The sequence below is a fragment of the Carcharhinus amblyrhynchos genome, chromosome 26 (genome assembly GCF_965287045.1).
Source record: "Carcharhinus amblyrhynchos chromosome 26, sCarAmb.v2.hapA, whole genome shotgun sequence".
Lineage (NCBI taxonomy): Eukaryota > Metazoa > Chordata > Chondrichthyes > Carcharhiniformes > Carcharhinidae > Carcharhinus > Carcharhinus amblyrhynchos.
Window position 1 is genome coordinate 25,328,456 of NC_137349.1, and position 20,451 is coordinate 25,348,906.

At 51.2% G+C, this 20,451-nt stretch overlaps 1 protein-coding gene across 2 annotated transcripts in view; it reads right to left on the minus strand.

Moving 5' to 3' along the window:
* Nucleotides 1-19,012, minus strand: part of mllt1a (MLLT1 super elongation complex subunit a) — a 117,517-nt gene extending 98,505 nt beyond the window's left edge. For both annotated transcript variants that reach the window (XR_013889491.1, XM_080212767.1), the window contains exon 1: nucleotides 18,812-19,012. Coding sequence is in view for 1 of the 2 variants with exons in the window: in XM_080212767.1 (XP_080068893.1) it covers nucleotides 18,812-18,823 (12 nt within the window). In the remaining variant the exon portion in view is untranslated. The remainder of the gene's footprint in view (nucleotides 1-18,811) is intronic.
* Between the last annotated feature and the right edge of the window lie 1,439 nt (nucleotides 19,013-20,451).

The following is a 20,451-nucleotide window of genomic DNA, read 5'->3' on the forward strand; positions in this document are numbered from 1 at the left end:
GGAGATCCACAAGGTTATCAATTCACACAAACAGCAGCAAAGCACCAGAACCTGGTGAGATAGCAGATTCTTATTATGATGTACCGCACCCAGTGGCTGCCTGGCATTGTGGTCCTAAACTTAAGGACGTGAGAGACGGCACAAGGTAACGCCACACACTATTCCTGTACTCTCAAAAATCACATTTCAATCCAGTCAGACCAGATCATCTTGAGACCCAATGTGCACTCTGGTCACAGAGCGGCACAACTGGTGGGATATTCGTGCATTAGGGAACAATAAAGAGCAATGCATGGGTTGCCTCACAGCACTGGGGCACCCAGGTTCAATTCCAGCCTCCGGTCACTGTCTGTGTGGAATTTGCACGTTCTCCCAATGTCTGTGTGGGTTTCCGTCCCCACTCCACAGATGTGCGGTTCAGGTTGACTGGCCACATTCAATGGCCTCTTAGCGTCAGGGAGATTAGCAGGGTAAATATGTGGGATTGTCGTCGTGGCTAAAGTTGAATAGCCTCTGCCCGCACTGTAGGGATTCTGTGATTCACATCAGCATTTGGTATCACAAGTTGTCCATAACACTGGATATCACTGGGAAAGTTCAGCTCCTTAAATGCTTCATCACAAAGGAAAGTTCTGAAGAAGCAGCTTAATATCTCATCTGAACCTCTGACAATGCACCACTCTCTCAATACTGCACTGAGCTGTTGGACTACATCTTTGCCTCAAATCCCTGCAGTGAAGCTTAAAGCTGCTCACAGAGATGAGAATACCATCCATAAAACAAGCTGACAGAAACAACAGAACCAACACCACCAAGAGTGTTGAGTACAGCTGCATTCAGGAATGAATGCACATTATATGTCTGCATGATGTGATTGCATTAGAGAGGGCACAGAGGTGGTTCACCAGGATGCTGCCTGGGCTGCAGCGTTTCAGCAATGAGAGAGGCTAGTTAAGCTGGGATGGCTTTCCAGAGAGAGGGGGGTGGGGGCGCATATCTGATTGATGTGTACAAAATTATGAAGGTTATAGATAGGAAGAAACCTTCCTCCTTCGTAAAGGGGTCAATAACAAGGGGGTATATATTTAAGATAACAGGCAGGAGATTGGAGGAAAAACAGTCTCACCCCAGAGGGTGGAGAGAATCTGGAACTCACTCCCTGAAATTGGGATATATATCCAATTTCAGAGGAACAGGAGGCAGGAACACAAGATTTAAGCAGCATGGAGATGAGCGCTTGAAACACCACAGCATACATGGCTACAGACCAAGGGCAGGAAAATGGGATTAGAACGGGTAGGTATTTGATGGTTGGTGCATTCATAAAGAATCGAAGGGCCTCTACATGTGCTGTAAAACTCAAGACTTTAAAAGTCAAATCTGGCAAGATGCAAGACAAGAGTAACGACAGCCTGCAAACATTGGCACAGTTTCCTCTCTCAGTTCAAAAGACGTGCTGGTTAGGTGCACTGGCTGTGTTCAATTCTCTCTGTGTACCTGAACAGGCACCAGACTGGGGCAACTAGGGGATTTTCACAGTAACTTCATTGCAGTGTTAATGTAAGCTCACTTGTGACAATAAATAAATGTAAAAAAGTCCATGGTTGTGTGCTAGCAGCTCAATCTGGAGCACAGGTAAATTATGGAAATGGGTGCTCTCACATTCGGAGCTTCAGTCTATCAGGGCAAGACTCAAGGTCCAAACTATACCCTGAAGACAACTATGTATTGGGATGTGAGAGGGTATCTATGATTGTGGACTGGTCCACTGCACATTCTGCTGCCAAATGTTGTGGAAATGCCGGCATTGGATTGGGCTGGGCATAGTAAGATGTCTTACACCACCAGGTTAAAGTCCAACAGGGTTATCTGGAATCACGAGCTTATGAAGCACTGCTCCTTCATCAGGTCACTCATCTGATGAAGGGCTCCAAAAGCTCATGACTCCAAATAAACCAGTTGGACTTTAACCTGGTGTTGTGATTAACAAATTAGAGGGATCACAGTAACAAAAGTCACAGAGCAACTGGTGCAGTTTTTTTTAAAAATTAAAAACTGAAGCACGCGTAGCGGGGAAGCTAAACCCAAACAATAAACTAACACAGAAAGAATGCAATTACCAGTTAGAAAAAAAATGAAGGAGCCCAAGTTATGCCCTTACCCTCTCAACCTCATATTATAGTCCCACTGCCTCCTTTTGTGTTTGCAATTTTATATGATCAACCCATTCACCCCCCCCCCCCCGCACTCACTCACACAATTCTTTACTCAGTAGCCTTAGCAACAAGAGCCACCAGCAATATGAATTATTTATTCAGTTATTTTTAAAGTTCCACAGTAACAGGGCTGCAGCATCCTCCTGAACAGTGTGTCCAATGATCTCACCGGAGATGGGCATGCTTTGCATAGTTCCAACCCATTATTCAAACCACACTCTTGTAAACAGTCCAAAATTTAACACGTGACAAAACATTACTTATGCCCTCAAACGAACGTCAGCAATTAGAGGGGACAGTTTTAAACGCCTTGCGATTATCGTGAAGCTTTGAGCGCTGTTAATCAAAAAAAATCTTCAAATTCATCTGTCAAAAGTAATCCAAGGATGTTGGATTGCAATATCAGCTCCCCTCTGGAAAGAGGCGAAAGGTTCACTTCATCATGTTATCCTTGGAAAACACACAAATCGTAAAGGTCCAGGAAACCAAACAACTCTGTCCAAAAAATATATTGTCTTTAACCATGTAACTCTGAAACACGAGATCTTGTACTTGCTTGTCTCTAACAGGCACAAATCTTGAATAGTTAACACTCTGGTTGTTGATTTGTTCAATTAAGTTCACCAAAATCAGTCACATCTTTCTCACATCATTCTTCACTATTGCTGGGGTGGAGGTGGCCAACTTGGCTTCTGTCCCAGCTCATCTGCTGCTGCAGCCCTCATTCTCCAGACTCGACCACGGCAGCACACTCTATGTTGGTCTACTACATTCCACCTTCCATAAACGAGAGATAATCCAAACCTCTGCTGCCCATGTCTTAGCTTGCAGTGCACTCTCATTTCCCCTTTCACCTTGTGCTCAGTAACCTACACTGGCTCCCAGTCAAGCAACATCTTGTTTGGAAAACAAGGTTGAGAATTTTCCAATTCCTCCGTGGCCTCGCACCTCCCCATCTCTAAGCTTCTCCAGCCCCACAATCGTCTGCAGTGTCTGCACTTCTCTCATTCTGGTCCTCAACATAATATATATCCCAATTATAGGCGGCCGTCCCTTCAAGTGCCTTGCCCCCAAGTTCTGGAGCTCCCTCCTTACACCTCGATTGCTTTTTATTACAGAATATCTACAACGCAGGAGGACCAATCAGCCCATCAAGTCTGCACCCACCAACCTTTTTATCTCACCCAGGTCCCAACCCTATAACCTCTCATATTTACCCCACAAATCCTCCTAATCTACATATCAGAAGATACTAAGTGGTAATTTAGCATGACCAATCATAACCTCTCATATTTACCCCACAAATCCTCCTAATCTACATATCAGAAGATACTAAGTGGTAATTTAGCATGACCAATCCACCTAACTTGCACATCTTTGGAGCATGGGAAGAAACTGGAGGAAACCCACCCAGATATGGAGAGAACATGGTGGCACAGTGGTTAGCACTGCTACCTCAGTACCAGGGACCTGGGTTCAATTCTTGCCTTGGGTCACTGTCTGTGTTGAGTTTGCATGCTCTCCCCATGACTGCATGGGTTTCCTCCAGGTGCTCTGGTTTCCTCCCGGTCTGAAAGTCGTGTTGGTTAGGTGCATTGGCCATTCGAAATTCTCCCTCTCTGTACATGAATAGGCACCAGAGCGTGGCAGCTAGGGGATTTTCACAGCAACTTCATTTCTGTGTCAATGTAAACCTACTTATGACACTAATAAGTAAACTTTAAAATGTGCAAACTCCACACAGACACCAAAGGCAGGAACTGAACCCGTGTCACTCGCGCTGTGAAGCAGTAGCACTAACCACTGTGCCACCCCAAGTTCCTCCTTTAAGACACTCATTAAAATCTCTTTAGCCAAGCTTTTGGTCAGCTGATTCAACATCTCCTTTCGTGGCTCAGTGTCATACTTTGTTTTATAATGCTGCTGTAAAGCACAGATGTTTCAGTACGATAAAGGCACTATATCAATACAAGATGTTACTGCAAGCAGAGACAAGCATAACAGGGCCCCATGTCAACCAAATTCATCACTGCTTACAACAACTGTAGGTTTGCCAGTATTGTATTGTTCCAGGACCAGATTCCTGAGAAATACATTTCATTTTTAATCTAAGTAGCAACGATTAAATAACACTTCAACAGTTGTATATTTTCTCCCCCCAAAAAAACCACCTTGTTTAAATGTCCTCCCATTAGTTAGTATGAATTCACTGACCTACTCTGACTCCCAGCCAAGCAACATCTTGGTTGGAAAATTCTCAACCCTCTGTTTACACCGGCAGTGAGAAAGGAAGTATTTTCTTTATATGACAAGATTTTGAAAAATACACATCAAATTCTGTAGACAATACTATTCACAAATACAACTGCTATTGTTGGGAATAATACCATGCATCAGAACTGGATATGGTAACTTCGAGGTTATGTTACTGGATTAGCAACAAGAGATCGCAAGCTCCGATACCACAACGACAAATTAGAAAACTGAATTTAATAAATCTGGTCATTTGTGGATTAACACTAGAAGGCGACATGGTGGCACAGTGGTGAGCATTGCTGCCTCACGGTGCTAGGGGCCTGGGTTCGATTCTGGCCCTGGGTCACTGTGTGAAGTCTGCATGTTCTCCCCATGTCTGTGAGGGATTCCTCCAGGTGCTCTGGTTTCCTCTCACACTCCAAGGATGTGCAGGTTAAGTGAACTGGCCATGGTTAATTGCCCCTCAATATCCCAAAATGTGAAGGCTAAGGGGATTAGCAGGGTAAATACATGTGTGGGGCTGTGGGGATAGGCTTGGATGGGATCGTCAGTGGTGCAGGCGTAATGGGCTGTATGGTTTCTTTCTGCATTGTAGGGATTCTATGAAGAACCACTAGAAAAACTGCAGGACTGTTAGGGGGGCAAAAAACACACCTAGCTCATTAATGCTTCTCAGGGAAGAAAATGCCTCAGCCCCTCTCCCCTCCCATCCAAACTCAACTGTGCAATGCACACATCGCAGTCCCTCTGTTTAACCCATTGTTATGATGTGGAGATGCTGGCGTTGGACTGGGGTAAACACAGTAAGAAGTCTGACAACACCAATCAAATAAATCGATTGGACTTAAACCTGGTGTTGTCAGACTTCTTACTGTGTTAACCCATCGTTACTCAGGGCTGTTTCATGAAGCAGCTAAGCTTTACCACATTAAATCCCGTCTCCCCCAGCTCACTGCCTCTTGTCTTGGTGGACTTCAGCGTGAGGTCTCTGAGCGAGTCAAGACAACCCCCATTACTGATCTGACTTCCTTTCGAAGGTCAGCTATAGCACAATGGAGGTGGATTGCTCTGACAAACAGTAATTATACAGGGCTTAAGTACAAAGTTGAAGCAAATAGAGATCACTATGATTAGTCTAAACGTGTGTGTAAAGAGTGTTTGAAGTGATGTCGTGCAATCTTGCCCAAAGGCTCAGCCAATATGTCACCGAGTTCTAGCAGACAGTAAGGGACCAGAGTTCTACAGCAGTACACGCCCAGTTCGTTGATCTGGACCTCAGCAAATCTCTCATTAATGAGATTTTTCAAGTGACGTTGTGCAATACAGAACAGGTTCCTTTGTTGTGCTGAAATATCTACAGGATGTGATAGAATGATATAAACCCTACAGTGCAGAAGGAAATCATTTGGCCCATTGAGTCTGCACTGACAACGATCCCACCCCAGGCCCTATCCCCATAATCCCAAATATTTACTCCGCTAATCCCTCTAGCCTACACATCCCAGGACACTAAAGCCAGTCAACCTAACCTGCATATCTTTGGCTGAGGGGGGAAACCGGAGGAAACCCATGCAGACACAGGGAGAATGTGCAAACTCCAGTCAGTAACCCAAGCCGGGAATCGAATCCAGGCCCCTGGAGCTGACAGGCAGTGGCACTAACCACTGTGCCGTCCAGTTGTTCCTCTGTTTTCCCCCTAGTCCTTCAAATCTTCTATTCTTACTCCACGTCCTTGTAGTTGGTCATTTTTGATGCCACCTTCTTCTCCCTACTTACAATGCCTCTGCTGAGTCTGCTGTCCTTCTTCCCCCAGCACTGCAATGATTTTGATGCTTCCATTGGCACTTCACACAACTGCCCAGTCTTCATCCTGGCTTCTTGACAGGTGCTGGGCACCATTGCCAATCCACTCTCACCCTCATGTAACATCCACACTGGGCCCAGGATGCAACAGGGGCAGCGCCAGATCCTTTGGATTTGCCCTTTGTCTTCTGGCAAGTCAGAGTGAGTCGTCATGTTGCAGTGCCAGCATTTCTCAGAATGATCAAGGTGTAACAAATTGTCCCCAACTTAGTCTTCCCTCACTCTTCCCCAATAGGTGTAGACAAAGGTCATGGGTAGAGGAGGGCACTCAATGTTAAAATGGCGGCGTAGGCTCGTTGGGCTGAAGGGCCTGTTTCCTGTGCTGTGTTGTTCTTTGACAGGTCAAACCTGGGACCTACCCCATCAGTATGGTTGTGTCACACCAGACTGGGCAGAAGTGCCAAGCTGTGGGACATGCTCTAGTCACAGAATAAAGGAAATCCTTAATGGAAGCCATAAATACATGGTGGCACAGTGGTTAACACTGCTGCCTCACAGCACTAGGGACCTGGGTTTGATTCCCAGCCTGGGTCTCACTGTCTACGTGGAGTGTGCACATTCTCTCCGTCTCTGCATGGGTTTCCTCCGGGTGCTCAGGTTTCCTCCCGCAGTCCAAAGATGTGCAGGTTAGGTGGATTGGCCATGCTAAATTGCCCTTTAGTGTCAGGGGGACGAGCTAAGGTAAATGCATGGGGGTTATGATGATAGTGTCTGGGTGGGATTGTGGTCGGTGCAGACTCGATGGGCCGAACGGGCTCCTTCTGCACTGTAAGATTCTATGATTATGAAGAACTCTCCCTAACCGCTAGTCAGTTTGTTTGCAAGGTGTCGCACCTTGCTCATTGTGCCTAAACCAGCAGAAACTGAGGTAGCAGCCGACAAGTGGAAGTTCACACTGATCTAATCAAAGTTGACATCACCAACATTTTCAGATGTCAAACCCCCTCCCCCCAACGTACCCGAGAGCAGAAAGTTCCAGGAAAACCCCTTACTCCAGAACGAAGCAAAGAAATCTACTGACAAAAGGTGTATTAACGCCTTCTCGCAAATCCAGGATTGAGTTCCGAGGCTACCACACTCTTAGCTACTGCCTGCATCCAAACTCGCATCACCTATGCTCACTGATCTACAATGACTCAAACGTAAAATTCTCACCCTGGTATTCGAGTCTCTCCCACTCTGATCTGGAGAGAATTGATGAGGGTAGAATAGTTGTCTTTGTGCATATGGATTTCAAAAGGTGTTTGATAAAGTACCACATAATCAGGAAAACTTGCAAGTTGAAGCCCATGGGACAAAAGAGGCAATGTCGGTCATACCTGGAGAGACTAAGTTGGGTAGGTTTGTATCCTCAAATTTTGGAGTTTAGAAGAGTGAGAGGGGAACTCATAGAAACTTTATAAAATTCTGACAGGGTAGATTCAGAAAGAATGTTCCCGATGATGAGGCGTTCCAGAACTGGTGGAGTCATAGTTTGAGGATAAGGGGTAAATCTTTTAGGACTGAGATGAGGAGAAATTTCTTCACCTAGGGAAGGGGGTGAATGTGTGGCTGATATCACAGGAAGTAGCTGAGGCCAAAACGTCTGATTTCAAGAAGAAATTAGATTTGACCCTTTGGGCCAAAGAGATCAGGGATATGGAGGGTGGGGGGAACAAATCAGGATAATGAATTTGTTGATCAGCCATGATCATAATTACTGGCAGAGCAGGCCCAAAGGGGTAAAAGGTCTACTCCTGCTTCTAGTTTCTATGTTTGCGTGGATCAGTGACAGATAGCAGAGCATGGTGATGAGCAATTGTCTCTTGGACAGGACAGAAATAAACAGAAGTGTGCCCAGGGATTAGTATCTGGGCTTTCCCTCTGCTGCGCAGCCACACAGTAATCCACCCACTCCTGGACAGTCCAGGCACAAGATAGTTCTTCAAGCTCCCATGCAGAAAAACTTAGAGCCCGTGCACTTAAATCACCCACGCAGCACTACAAATAAAAAGTGAACTGATTGGGCCCACTTGTTTAAATTTATATAAATCGCTTGGATCCTGGGAAACAAGGCACAGTTTCAAAGAATGCAGATGAGACAAAACTTCAAAACATAATAAATGATCAGAATAGCAAAAGGACATACACACTGGGGGAAGAACAGACACACGGCAGATGTAATTTATTTCAGAGAAGTGCAAGATGTTATAATCTAACAGGAAAATAATACAAGATAAATAGATTCAGTAAATTACAAAGCAAATGTAGGAATGGAGGTGGGGGAATACCTATATAAATCCTTGAATGTGATCATTGTACGTATTGAGGAGACATAAGGGATCGACAGTTTTATAAATGGGAAGGTAGCGTACAAAAGGAAAGGCGTTACACTGAACCTTTATGGAACTGTGTAATTAGGCCCCAGCTGGTATCTTGTGCCCAATCCTGGGCATCGCACTTTGGGAAGGAGATCAGGGCCTGGGAGAGACCACAGAAGAGACTGACTGGAACAGTACCAGGATTGAAAGATTTCAGTGATGTGAAGAATGTACAGAATTGGGAAGGGAACAGTTCTTCCAAGAGCAGAAGCGGAAGGGAAATTTGATTAAAGGTGCTCAAAATGATGAAAGGTATTGATACGAGTAAATCAGGAGACACTACTTCCAAGAGCAGAAGGAACCGTAACCCAGAAAGGACAGATTTAAAGCAATTGGCTGAAGGGCAACAGACAACAGAAGGAAAAATGTGATGGAAGGGCAGAGAAGATTTAACAATAACCATCAAAAGGAAATCAGGTTAATACTCGAGGGTGAAAATTTGCATGATTGAGGAAAGAGAAAGAAATGGAACTGATTGAATCACTCTTTCCAGCGGCCAGTACAAACACAATGGTCTGAATGGTCCCAATCTGCGCATTATTCTATGATTCTGCCATGTCTCATTTCATCACTCTGCCAGTGGTAATCATGTCTTCAACTGCCTAGAACCCCACCCAAAATATATCTTACCTCTCTCTCCTGTCAAGTCACTTCTTAGCCTGATTTACACAGTATGTTCTACTTCATTTTAGGGGCTTTGTCACAAATTTCAAGTCTGCCTTAGATATTCTCTCAAGTATCTGTCACTGATCTCTCACCTAAGCAGGTTCAGGCCCCTCACAATCAGGAAGTTCCATTTGCTACTTCCGAGGCCCACTGCAATGAGACAACAGAAGAAGTGAAATGCTGCAGGTGCTGGAAATCTAAAATAATACAAAAAAAGTGCTGGAAATACCCAGCAGTTCGGGCAGCATCTGTAAAGAGAAACAGATCTAGTGTTTCAGGTCGCAATGACCTTTCATCAGAACCAGGGCACAGCAGTGTAACAAAGACAATGTATCAATGACACTTCACAGGTTTTGTGACCCTAATGTGGGCATTTCTCCAATCTTCTAAAAATATGGACTGATCAATATTTCAATGAGGCAATGCCAAATAGGAATCATTTAATCATAGAATCCCTACAGTGCAGGTGATCATTTGGCCCATTGAGCCCGCACCAACAACAATCCTACCCTATCCCCAAAAGCCCAAGTTATTCACCCTGCCAGTGCCCCTGAAACTGAGGGACAATTTAGCATCGTCAATCCACCTAACCTACACACCTTTGGACACTGAGGAGCAATTTAGCATGGCCAATTCACTTAACGTGCACGCTTTTGGAGTGTGTGTGGGTGGGACCTGAGCACCCAGAGGAAACCCTTCACTGACACAGGGAGAATGTGCATTCTCCACACAGAATCATTTGAGGCCAGAATCGGTACCCAGGTCCCTGGCACTGAGGCAGCAGTGCCAACCACTGTGCCACAGTTGCTTAATATAAATTATTGTTGTAAAATAAAGATAGTACCTTTAATATGGGAAAAATGTCCCAAGCTGGTCCACAGAAGCATAAAAAAATCAAATATCAACACCTAGCCAAAGAAGAAGATATATTTGATTAATGAAATGGGACTTAAGCAAGGACTTAAAGAAGGAGAGAACAGGAATTGCAGAGTTTATGGTCTGCAAGGCAGGCAAGGTAAGTAGAAAATACACAAGGCTGTAGATGGAGCAATATGGTTCTTGGAAGTGAAAAGGGTGATAAAAGTTAAAGATAGAGGAGGGCTGAGGCCATGAAGAGATTTGAAGACAAGGACTCTAAGTGAGGCTTCAGTGGACCAGAAGTCATTGTAGATCTGTGAGCCCAGGGGTCACATACACTAATTGATTGCAGCAAATCTGAACATATCTCACCTTGAAATTAGTCACTCCTCCTTATTTAAGGATAGCAGTAGTCCACATTACAATTCGCCCCATCGCTGAATCAGACAATTGGAGGCAGCTCCAAGCCTCTCAGCGAATCTCACCAACTAACCTTGCAAAAGTGCTTCTACTCTTTACAGAACTGAGCGGGTCTGACAGCACGTGGAGAGAGAATAGGGCCAACGTTTCAAAGAAGGGCCAGCCTGTCTCTATTCTCGCTCCATAGATGCTGTCAGAGCTGCTGAATATTTCCAGCATTTTCTGTTTTTGTTTCAGATTCCAGCATCTGCAATGCTTTGCCTTTACGCTTCAATCTTTTGTTGCTTCTGAGACCAGGAATTTGAGGGTGGCTCAGATGTGGAGCGTTCGGAGGCAACAAAATAAACATTCAAGGTCATCCCATTCCACTGTCATCCAACGTACCCAGCTCCCACTCCACTGGATGGAGCTCCAGACATGGGAAAGCACACACCCAGCATCGCCCTCTCATCTTGTGTAAAGGCCCACAGGAACTTTGAGACAAGTCTACAATCCCCCCACCCGCTCCTTCACACTGTCCAACCTAGACCACGAACAGTTCAAATGGCTGGCCTATCTGGCTTGACCACAACACTTCTCACACTCTCTGACAGCGCACTGCACCCCACCGCCAATAAAGCTCCAACCTCTCTCTCACTTGAGCTCAGATAAAATTTTCAGTATAACCCAAATTTTTCCACAGCAAAATTGTATTTAAAGAAAAAAATAATCACAAAATACTACAAATATCCAACCAATTAATTTTTTTTAGCAATCCTGTAAATAGAGTGTTAAAACTCTGTGGAAAACTTTCATTCAAAGGGGTGAAAACCGTGTTCATAGAATCAGAATAGAATCTACAGTGCAGAAGGAGGCCATTTGGCCCATCAAGTCTGCACTGACAACAATCCCAGCCAGGTTCTATCCCCATAGCCCTACTAGTCCCCCTGACACTCAAGGGCAATTTAACAATGGCAATCAACCTAACCCACACATCTTTGGACTGTGGGAGGAAACTGGAGCACCAGAAGGAATCCTACGCAGACACAGGGAGAAAACTCCACACAGTGACCCAAGGCTGGAATCAAACCAGAGTCCCTGCTGTTGAGGCAGCAGTGCTAACCACTGTGCCAGCTATGAGTTAGGAGGGAAGAGATTCACGCACATTTATAAATCAGGATTATACAAATTTTCTAACCCCATAAATTTCTCAAGAACTTCCCTGGTACATCCTGGAAGTACCAAGTGAACATAATTAAACCTACAGTTTTAAAACGCATCTAAGCTTAAAAAAAAACAGGATTCTACAGTGAAATAAAAAAAAAATTGCATGTGCAGTCTTCCTGAACATATTTGCTGAAAACTCTTTTCCACAAGGAAAAAAGTTTAATTTTTACCAGGCTAGTCAGACTTGAAGGGCCAAATGACCTTCTCCTGTTCCTACCTTCCTCCAGTCTGTTTATTCAATGCTATATTTATCCTTAATTCCCATGAACAAAATACCATACATGGCCAATCCCGAGAAACTTACTTTGCAAATTTGGAAGTTGGGACATTATTGCCTGGGTGTTTTATAAATTTACAGCACACTGCCAATCAAGCTAAATTAATACAAACCGGTTCACAGGATCTGAAAGCAGACTTGCATTTATATAGTGCTTTCCACAACCTCAGAAGATCCCAAAGGCTGAAGTACATTTAAAGTGCAGTTTCTGTTGCAATGTAGAGGAATACAGCAACTGGTAGGCATGTAGCAAGGTTCCATAAGCAGCAATGAAATAAATAATCAGATTATCCGTTTTAATGATGTTAGTTGATGAATAAGTGTTCGCTGGGAGAACTGCTCTGTTGTTGTTCAAAATAGGGGTCTTTCACAACTGCTCTAAGAGATACCTGGTGCCTCAGTTTAATGTCTTACCTGAAATAAGGCTCCTCCAACACTGCAGCACTTCCTCATCCGTGCAACCGAGTGTCAATTTGTTGTGTGAACTCGGGGGTCTAGAGAAAGGCTGGAACTCTTCTTTCTCAAGGAGCAAAGCAGCCACTGAACTCAGCTGGTAAATTCCATTCAAAACATTTTTTGACTTGTTCAAACATTAAGAGTCACCATTTGATAGGGGCATCTTGGGTGTGCCAGGGACCTGGGTTCGATTCGCAGCTTGGATCACTGTGCGGAGTTTGCACATTTTCCCCATGTTTGCAGGGGTTTCCTTCAGATGCTTCGGTTTCCTCCTACAGTCTGAAACATGTGCTGGTTGGGTGCATTGGCCGTGCTAAATTCTCAGTGTGCCGAATAGACACTGGAGTGTGGCGACTAGGAGGAATTTCACAGTTACTTCATTGCAGAGTTGCTGTAAGCCTTACTTGTGACTAATAAACTAACATTTACCTACTGGTTCCCAGCTCTCGTAGATTTCAAATCCCAGGCTAAGTCACCAACCTCAAGGGTAAGAAAAGAAAACTGAAGACTATAAAAAAAATTCCAAACAAAACAATCCAAAAAAAACTTTGTTAAATTGGAACAGAATTCTTGTTGATCATAGCCAGAGGGGGGAAAAAAGACAAATTAGCCATATTTCAAGTTCAATACCAAAGACAGCAATGATGTAAAGACCACATCGGCATTACTGCAAGCATTTCTAGGAACAAAACCAACTGAATAAGAGATTCAGAAGGTAGTTAGCATCAACTTCAATTAAAATATGCTTCAAATTTCACTGCTGTCCTGAAAATATTCCATTCGTCACAACTGGAGCTCATTTTCAAGCTCTGAAAAATTATATATTTAATCCAGAAGAGTCGTCATAGAATCCGAGCATGCAGGAAGAGGCCATGCGGCCCATCACACCCACACCAACAACAATCCCAGCCTGGCTCTATCCCTGCTAGTCCCCCTGACACTAAGGAGCAATTTAGCATGGCCAGTCCACTTATCCTGCACTCTTTGCAGGGTGGGAGGAAACCGGGGCTTTTAGAGGAAAACCACGCAGACATAGGGAGAATGAGGAAACCAACTCAGAATTGGGGAGAGCGTGCAGACCCTGCATAGACAGTCATCCGAGGCCAGAATTGAAACCGGTTCCTTGAGGTAGCTGTGCTAAACACTGTGCCACCGTGCCCAAGGAACCAGAAGAGCAGTTTGGTGATGTTCTACCAGTAACTAGTTTTTCCCTCTGTGCTGTGAATATCTTAACAGGACGGTTCTGCAAATGAGATGGAAAACTTCTCTTCCTTTGATGTAAATTCAAATATGTTTTGCCATGTAAAATTAATATCAGCAACTGCTGATTTGTTCACACAGTACTGGAATGAATTTAAAATCTCACAATAATCCATTCACCAGCAGCCTCTGTTGTTAGTTATTAGATGATATGCGTGTTTGCAATATAGCTCAAAGAGACTACAGGGTGATTTACAAGTTGAAATCAAACCGTACCCAATTAGCCAGGTAATAGTGTTATTTTAACAATTAGAATATTCTTTCAATAGCAACATCAAAAATTATCCAGAAGGAAAACAATGGAATCCTGGATTGTCAAATTGTTAAACACTAAAAATGGGAGGAGGAGGGGTAGAAAATGTTTTCATATTTCATACGTACTTCAAGATGTGACTTCCAGAGTGGTTCCTAACGATTTCAGCATCCGAATGCTGAGGCAGGATCGCTGATACGCAGCCTGCTTGAAAATCTTGAAAATTATTTTTTTTTATAAAAAATGGTAACTGCCATTTTATCACTGCACAAGTCCTGACAAAATCTTTGCCTCAGTCTTCTACCAATAAACAAATTTTATCATCAATTTCAACACTCAAGCAGAACCCTTATAAGCCAACTCTCCCCTTCTTGAAATGCTTCAAACTTCAACCCACCAGATCTGACTTGGTAAACTCCTCCTGGCTCCAGAGATTATAGCCAGCCTCTCAAAGATGTACAGGAGTAAGCCTTTGCTTGTCAGTCAGGCACCTCCAACCAAACCTCCCCGCCCCAAGCCCACACAGATTTGATATATAGATGGACACCTGCAATGGGGTGGTCAGCATCGCCTTCAACGCATTAGGTGCTCTTATTCACACATCTTTACAGATATTTTTGGTCTCTGGACGCAAGGGTAATCAAGGATGAATTGGATACATTCCATCAGTCAGGAAGAGCCTGCATGAACCGCCACCACTACCCTCCTGCACCAACCCTCCCCCCTTTGGCATGCACCCTCCGGCACCAACCCTCCACCCACCCCGCCTCTCCACCACCCCACCCCCGCCTCTCCACCCACCACGCTCCCCCCTCACCCCACCTCTCCACCCCCCCCTCCACGGTCCCCCCTCGCCTCACCCCACCCCACCTCCCCCCCCCCACGCTTCCCCCTCGCCTCACCCCTCACGCTTCCCCCACCGCGCTCCACCCTCGCCACACCCCACCCCACCCGCCTTCCCCCGCCACACCCCACCTCCCCCCACCCCACCCGCCCCCTCGTCCCCACCTCCCCCCTTACCCCCCCACCCCCCCACCTCCCCCCCGCCTCCTCCCCTCGCCCACCCCTCCTCCCCCCCGCCCCACCCCCTCCCCTCCCCCGCCTCCTCCCCTCGCCCACCCCCCCCTCCTCCCCTCGCCCCTCCTCCCCTCGCCCCTCCTCCCCCTACCCACCCTCCTCCCCCTACCCACCCTCATCCGCCTCCTTCCCCCCGCGCCTCCTCCCCCCGCGCCTCCTCCCCCCGCGCCTCCTCCCCCCGCGCCTCCTCCCCCCGCGCCTCTCCCCCCGCGCCTCCTCCCCCCGCGCCTCCTCCCCCCGCCGCCTCCTCCCCCCGCGCCTCCTCCCCCCGCGCCTCCTCCCCCCGCGCCTCCTCCCCCCGCGCCTCCTCCCCCGCGCCTCCTCCCCCTACCCACCCTCCTCCGCCTCCTCCCCCTACCCACCCTCCTCCGCCTCCTCCCCCTACCCACCCTCCTCCGCCTCCTCCCCCTACCCACCCTCCTCCCGCCTCCCTCCCCCTACCCACCCTCCTCCGCCTCCTCCCCCTACCCACCCTCCTCCGCCTCCTCCCCCTACCCACCCTCCTCCGCCTCCTCCCCCTACCCACCCTCCTCCGCCTCCTCCCCCTACCCACCCTCCTCCGCCTCCTCCCCCTACCCACCCTCCTCCGCCTCCTCCCCCTACCCACCCTCCTCCGCCTCCTCCCCCTACCCACCCTCCTCCGCCTCCTCCCCCTACCCACCCTCCTCCGCCTCCTCCCCCTACCCACCCTCCTCCGCCTCCTCCCCCTACCCACCCTCCTCCGCCTCCTCCCCTACCCACCCTCCTCCGCCTCCTCCCCCTACCCACCCTCCTCCGCCACCTCCCCCTACCCACCCTCCTCCGCCTCCTCCACCTACCCACCCTCCTCCGCCTCCTCCACCTACCCACCCTCCTCCCCCTACCCACCCTCCTCCCCTACCCACCCTCCTCCGCCTCCTCCCCCACCCACCCTCCTCCGCCTCCTCCCCCTACCCACCCTCCTCCGCCTCCTCCCCCTACCCACCCTCCTCCGCCGCCTCCCCACCCTCCTCCGCCGCCTCCCCACCCTCCTCCTCCCCCCCCCACCCTCCTCCTCCCCCTCCCCCTCCTCCCGCTCCCTCCTCCCCACCCTCTCCCTCCTCCCCCTCCCCACCCTCCCCCTACCCACCCTCCTCCTCCTCCCCCTCCCCCTACCCACCCTCCTCCCCCTCCCCCTACCCACCCTCCTCCCCCCTCCCCCACCCACCCTCCTCCTCCTCCCCCTACCCACCCTCCTCCTCCTCCCCCTACCCACCCTCCTCCTCCTCCCCCTCCCCACCCTCCTCCTCCTCCCCCTCCCACCCTCCTCCTCCTCCCCTCCCCACCCTCCTCCTCCTCCCCCTCCCCACCCTCCTCCTCCTCCCCCTCCCCCTACCCACCCACCCACCCTCCTCCCCCTACCCACCCACCCTCCTCCTCCCCCTCCCCACCCTCCTCCTCCTCCCCCTCCCCCTACCCACCCACCCACCCTCCTCCTCCCCCTCTCCCCACCCACCCACCTCCTCCCCCTCCTCCCCCTACCCACCCTCCTCCTCCTCCCCCTCCCCACCCTCCTCCCCCTCCCCCTACCCACCCTCCTCCCCCTCCCCCTCCCCACCCTCCTCCCCCCTCCCCACCCTCCTCCCCCTCCCCTCCCCACCCTCCTCCCCCTCCCCCTCCCCACCCTCCTCCCCCTCCCCCTCCCCCCCACCCACCCTCCTCCTCCTCCCCTCCCCACCCTCCTCCCCCTCCCCACCCTCCTCCCCCTACCCACCCTCCTCCCCCTCCCCCTCCCCACCCTCCTCCTCCTCCCCCTCCCCACCCTCCTCCTCCTCCCCCTCCCCACCCTCCTCCTCCTCCCCCTCCCCACCCTCCTCCTCCTCCTCCCCCTCCCCCTACCCACCCACCCTCCTCCTCCCCCTCCCCCCTACCCACCCACCCTCCTCCTCCCCTACCCCACCCACCCACCCTCCTCCTCCCCCTCCCCCTACCCACCCACCCACCCTCCTCCTCCTCCTCCCCCTACCCACCCACCCTCCTCCTCCTCCTCCCCCTACCCACCCACCCTCCTCCTCCTCCTCCCCCTCCCTCCCCACCCATCCTCCTCCTCCTCCCCTCCCCCTACCCACCCACCCACCCCCTCCTCCTCCCCCTCCCCCTACCCCCACCCACCCTCCTCCTCCTCCCCCTCCCCCTCCACCCACCCTCCTCCTCCTCCCCCTCCCCCCACCCACCCTCCCCTCCTCCCCCTCCCCCTACCCACCCACCCACCCTCCTCCTCCCCCTCCCCACCCACCCACCCTCCTCCTCTCCTCCCCCTCCCCTCCACCCACCCTCCTCCTCCTCCCCCTCCCCCTCCCCCTCCACCCACCCTCCTCCTCCTCCCCCTCCCCCCCACCCACCCTCCTCCTCCTCCCCCTCCCCCCTACCCACCCACCCACCCTCCTCCTCCTCCCCCTCCCCACCCACCCACCCTCCTCCTCCTCCTCCCCTCCCCACCCACCCACCCTCCTCCTCCTCCCCCTCCCCACCCACCCTCCCTCCTCCTCCCCCTCCCCACCCACCCTCCTCCTCCTCCCCCTCCCCACCCACCCTCCTCCTCCCCCTCCCCCTACCCACCCACCCACCCTCCTCCTCCTCCCCCCCCCCTACCCACCCACCCACCCTCCTCCTCCTCCCCTCCCCCTACCCACCCACCCACCCTCCTCCTCCTCCCCTCCCCTACCCACCCACCCTCCTCCTCCTCCCCCTCCCCCTCCCACCCTCCTCCTCCTCCCCCCTCCCCCTACACCCACCCACCCTCCTCCTCCTCCCCCTCCCCCTACCCACCCACCCTCCTCCTCCTCCCCCTCCCCCTACCCACCCACCCACCCTCCTCCTCCTCCCCCTCCCCCTACCCACCCACCCTCCTCCTCCTCCCCTCCCCACCCACCCACCCTCCTCCTCCTCCCCCTCCCCCTACCCACCCACCCACCCTCCTCCTCCTCCCCCTCCCCCTACCCACCCACCCACCCTCCTCCTCCTCCCCCTCCCCCTACCCACCCACCCACCCTCCTCCTCCTCCCCCTCCCCCTACCCACCCACCCTCCTCCTCCCCCTCCCCCTACCCACCCACCCACTCCTCCTCCTCCTCCCCCTCCCCACCCACCTCCTCCTCCCCCTCCCCCTACCTACCCACCCACCCTCCTCCTCCCCCTCCCCCTACCTACCCACCCACCCACCCTCCTCCTCCCCCCTCCCCCTACCTACCCACCCTCCTCCTCCCCCTCCCCCTACCTACCCACCCACCCACCCTCCTCCTCCCCCTCCCCACCCACCCACCCTCCTCCTCCTCCTCCTCCCCCTACCCACCCTCTTTCCCCTCCCCCCGCCTCTTTCCCTTACCCACCCTCCTCCCCCTCCCACTCCCCCCCTCCTCCTCCTCCTCCCCGCCTCCTCCTCCTCCCCTTACCCACCCTCCTCCTCCTGCTCCTCCCCCCCGCCTCCTCCCCTTACCCACCCTCATCCTCCGCCTCCCCGCCTCCTCCCCTCACCCACCCTCCACCCTCCAGTCCCTCCCGCTGGCCCCGCAGGCCTGGAGGTGGCGGGGGGTTGGGGGGGGTGGTGTTGCTGGATCTGCAGCTTAAGAATGCATGTGAGACAGTAGCACTGGGTGAGCCAGCAGCCGCCTCGGCGGTGATTCTACCTGATTGTCCATGGCGGCGGCGTCGCCCTGCTCCGGCGGCGGCTGCTGCTGCGTTTCCCCCTCCGGGAGGTGCCGATGCTTGTCCTTCGGCCGCCCGCCTGCCTTTCCCCCCCCAGCCTAGGTTCCTGGCCCCGGCTCACTCGCCATTGTATCCCAGGCCGAGCCCCGGAGCGGAAGCGGTGCCGACTTGTTACATTGACACTCGGCAACGTTCCAAAACAGAACGTCGTCCCGACCAATCGCGTGGCTCCGGGCAGGGAAGGCGGGGCCAGGTGGACGCCCTCTGGCCAATCGGCGCCGAGTGAAGGCGGGATTTCCCGCCCCTGCCCGCGCGCCCCACTCTCTGATTGACGGACAGATTGACCAATGGTGAGGAGGAACTGGGCAGCTCTGTCTCTGATTGACGGGCAACTTGACCAATGGCGAGGATGGGTTGGAGCAACCCAACCAGTGAACGGAGTCAGCAGAGGGGGCGAGTATGCCCTGGCCTGGGATTGGCTGCTCCCCTGACGGAACCAGGGAGAGACGTGGGGGCTGGGAGGAATGAACTGGGGGAGGGGGGAAGAGAGAGAAAGAGATGGGGAAGAGAGAGAGATTGGGGGGAGAGAGATTTGGGAGAGAGAGATTGGGGCGCAGAGAGAGATTGGGGAAGAGAGAGGGATTGGGGGTAGAGAGAAAGAGAGATTGGGGGAGAGAGTGAGATGGGGACAAAGAGGGAGATTTTGGGGGGAGAGAGAGATTGGGGGAAACAGATGGGGAAAGAGAGATGGGGAGAGAGAGATACAGGGGAAAGAGACATGGGGGGAAGAGAGAGATGCAGGGGAGAGAGAGATGGGAGGAGAGAGAGAGGAGGGAGAGATGTGGGGGGAGAGAGGGAGAGGTGCGGGGGGAGAGGGAGAGGTGCGGGGGGAGAGGGAGAGGTGCGGGGGGAGAGAGATGCAGAGGGAGAGGTGCGGGGGGAGAGAGATGCGGAGGGAGAGGGAGAGGTGCGGGGGGAGAGAGATGCGGAGGGAGAGGTGCGGGGGGAGAGGGAGAGGTGCGGGGGGAGAGAGAGATGCGGAGGGAGAGAGAGATGGAGGGGAGTGAGAGAGGTGTGGGGGGTGAGAGAGAGGTCGGGGGGAGAGAGAGATGCGGGGGAGAGAGATGGGGAGGGAGAGAAAAATTCGGGGGGGGGAGAGAGAGATGGGGAGGGAGAGAAAGATTGGGGGGGAGAGAGATGGGCGGGAAAGCGAGATTGGGGGGAGAGAGATGGAAAGAGAGAATGCACGTCTTTACAGCTAACCTGCTATTCAAGTCTTAAAGTTGCAGACAATGTGAGTGGAGATAGCATTAGTATAGATTAAAGAGATGTATATTGTCTCCATCGTTCCTGATATTTCACAAGGCCAAGCAAATCATGGGGTTACAGATAGTGCGACATGAACCCAAGATCCCGTCTTCATGTGTGCGGAACTTGCTGTAAAGATTTGCATTCTAATCAGTATTCTGTAAACTGTGTGTGTGTTTTTCTCTGATCAGAACCTTCCACACACCTGACGAAGAAACACCGTTTCCGAAAGCTTGTGGGATTACTATCAAATAAACTGGTCGGATTTTAACCTGGTGTTGTGAGACTTCATACTCCAGATAATGCAGCAGAG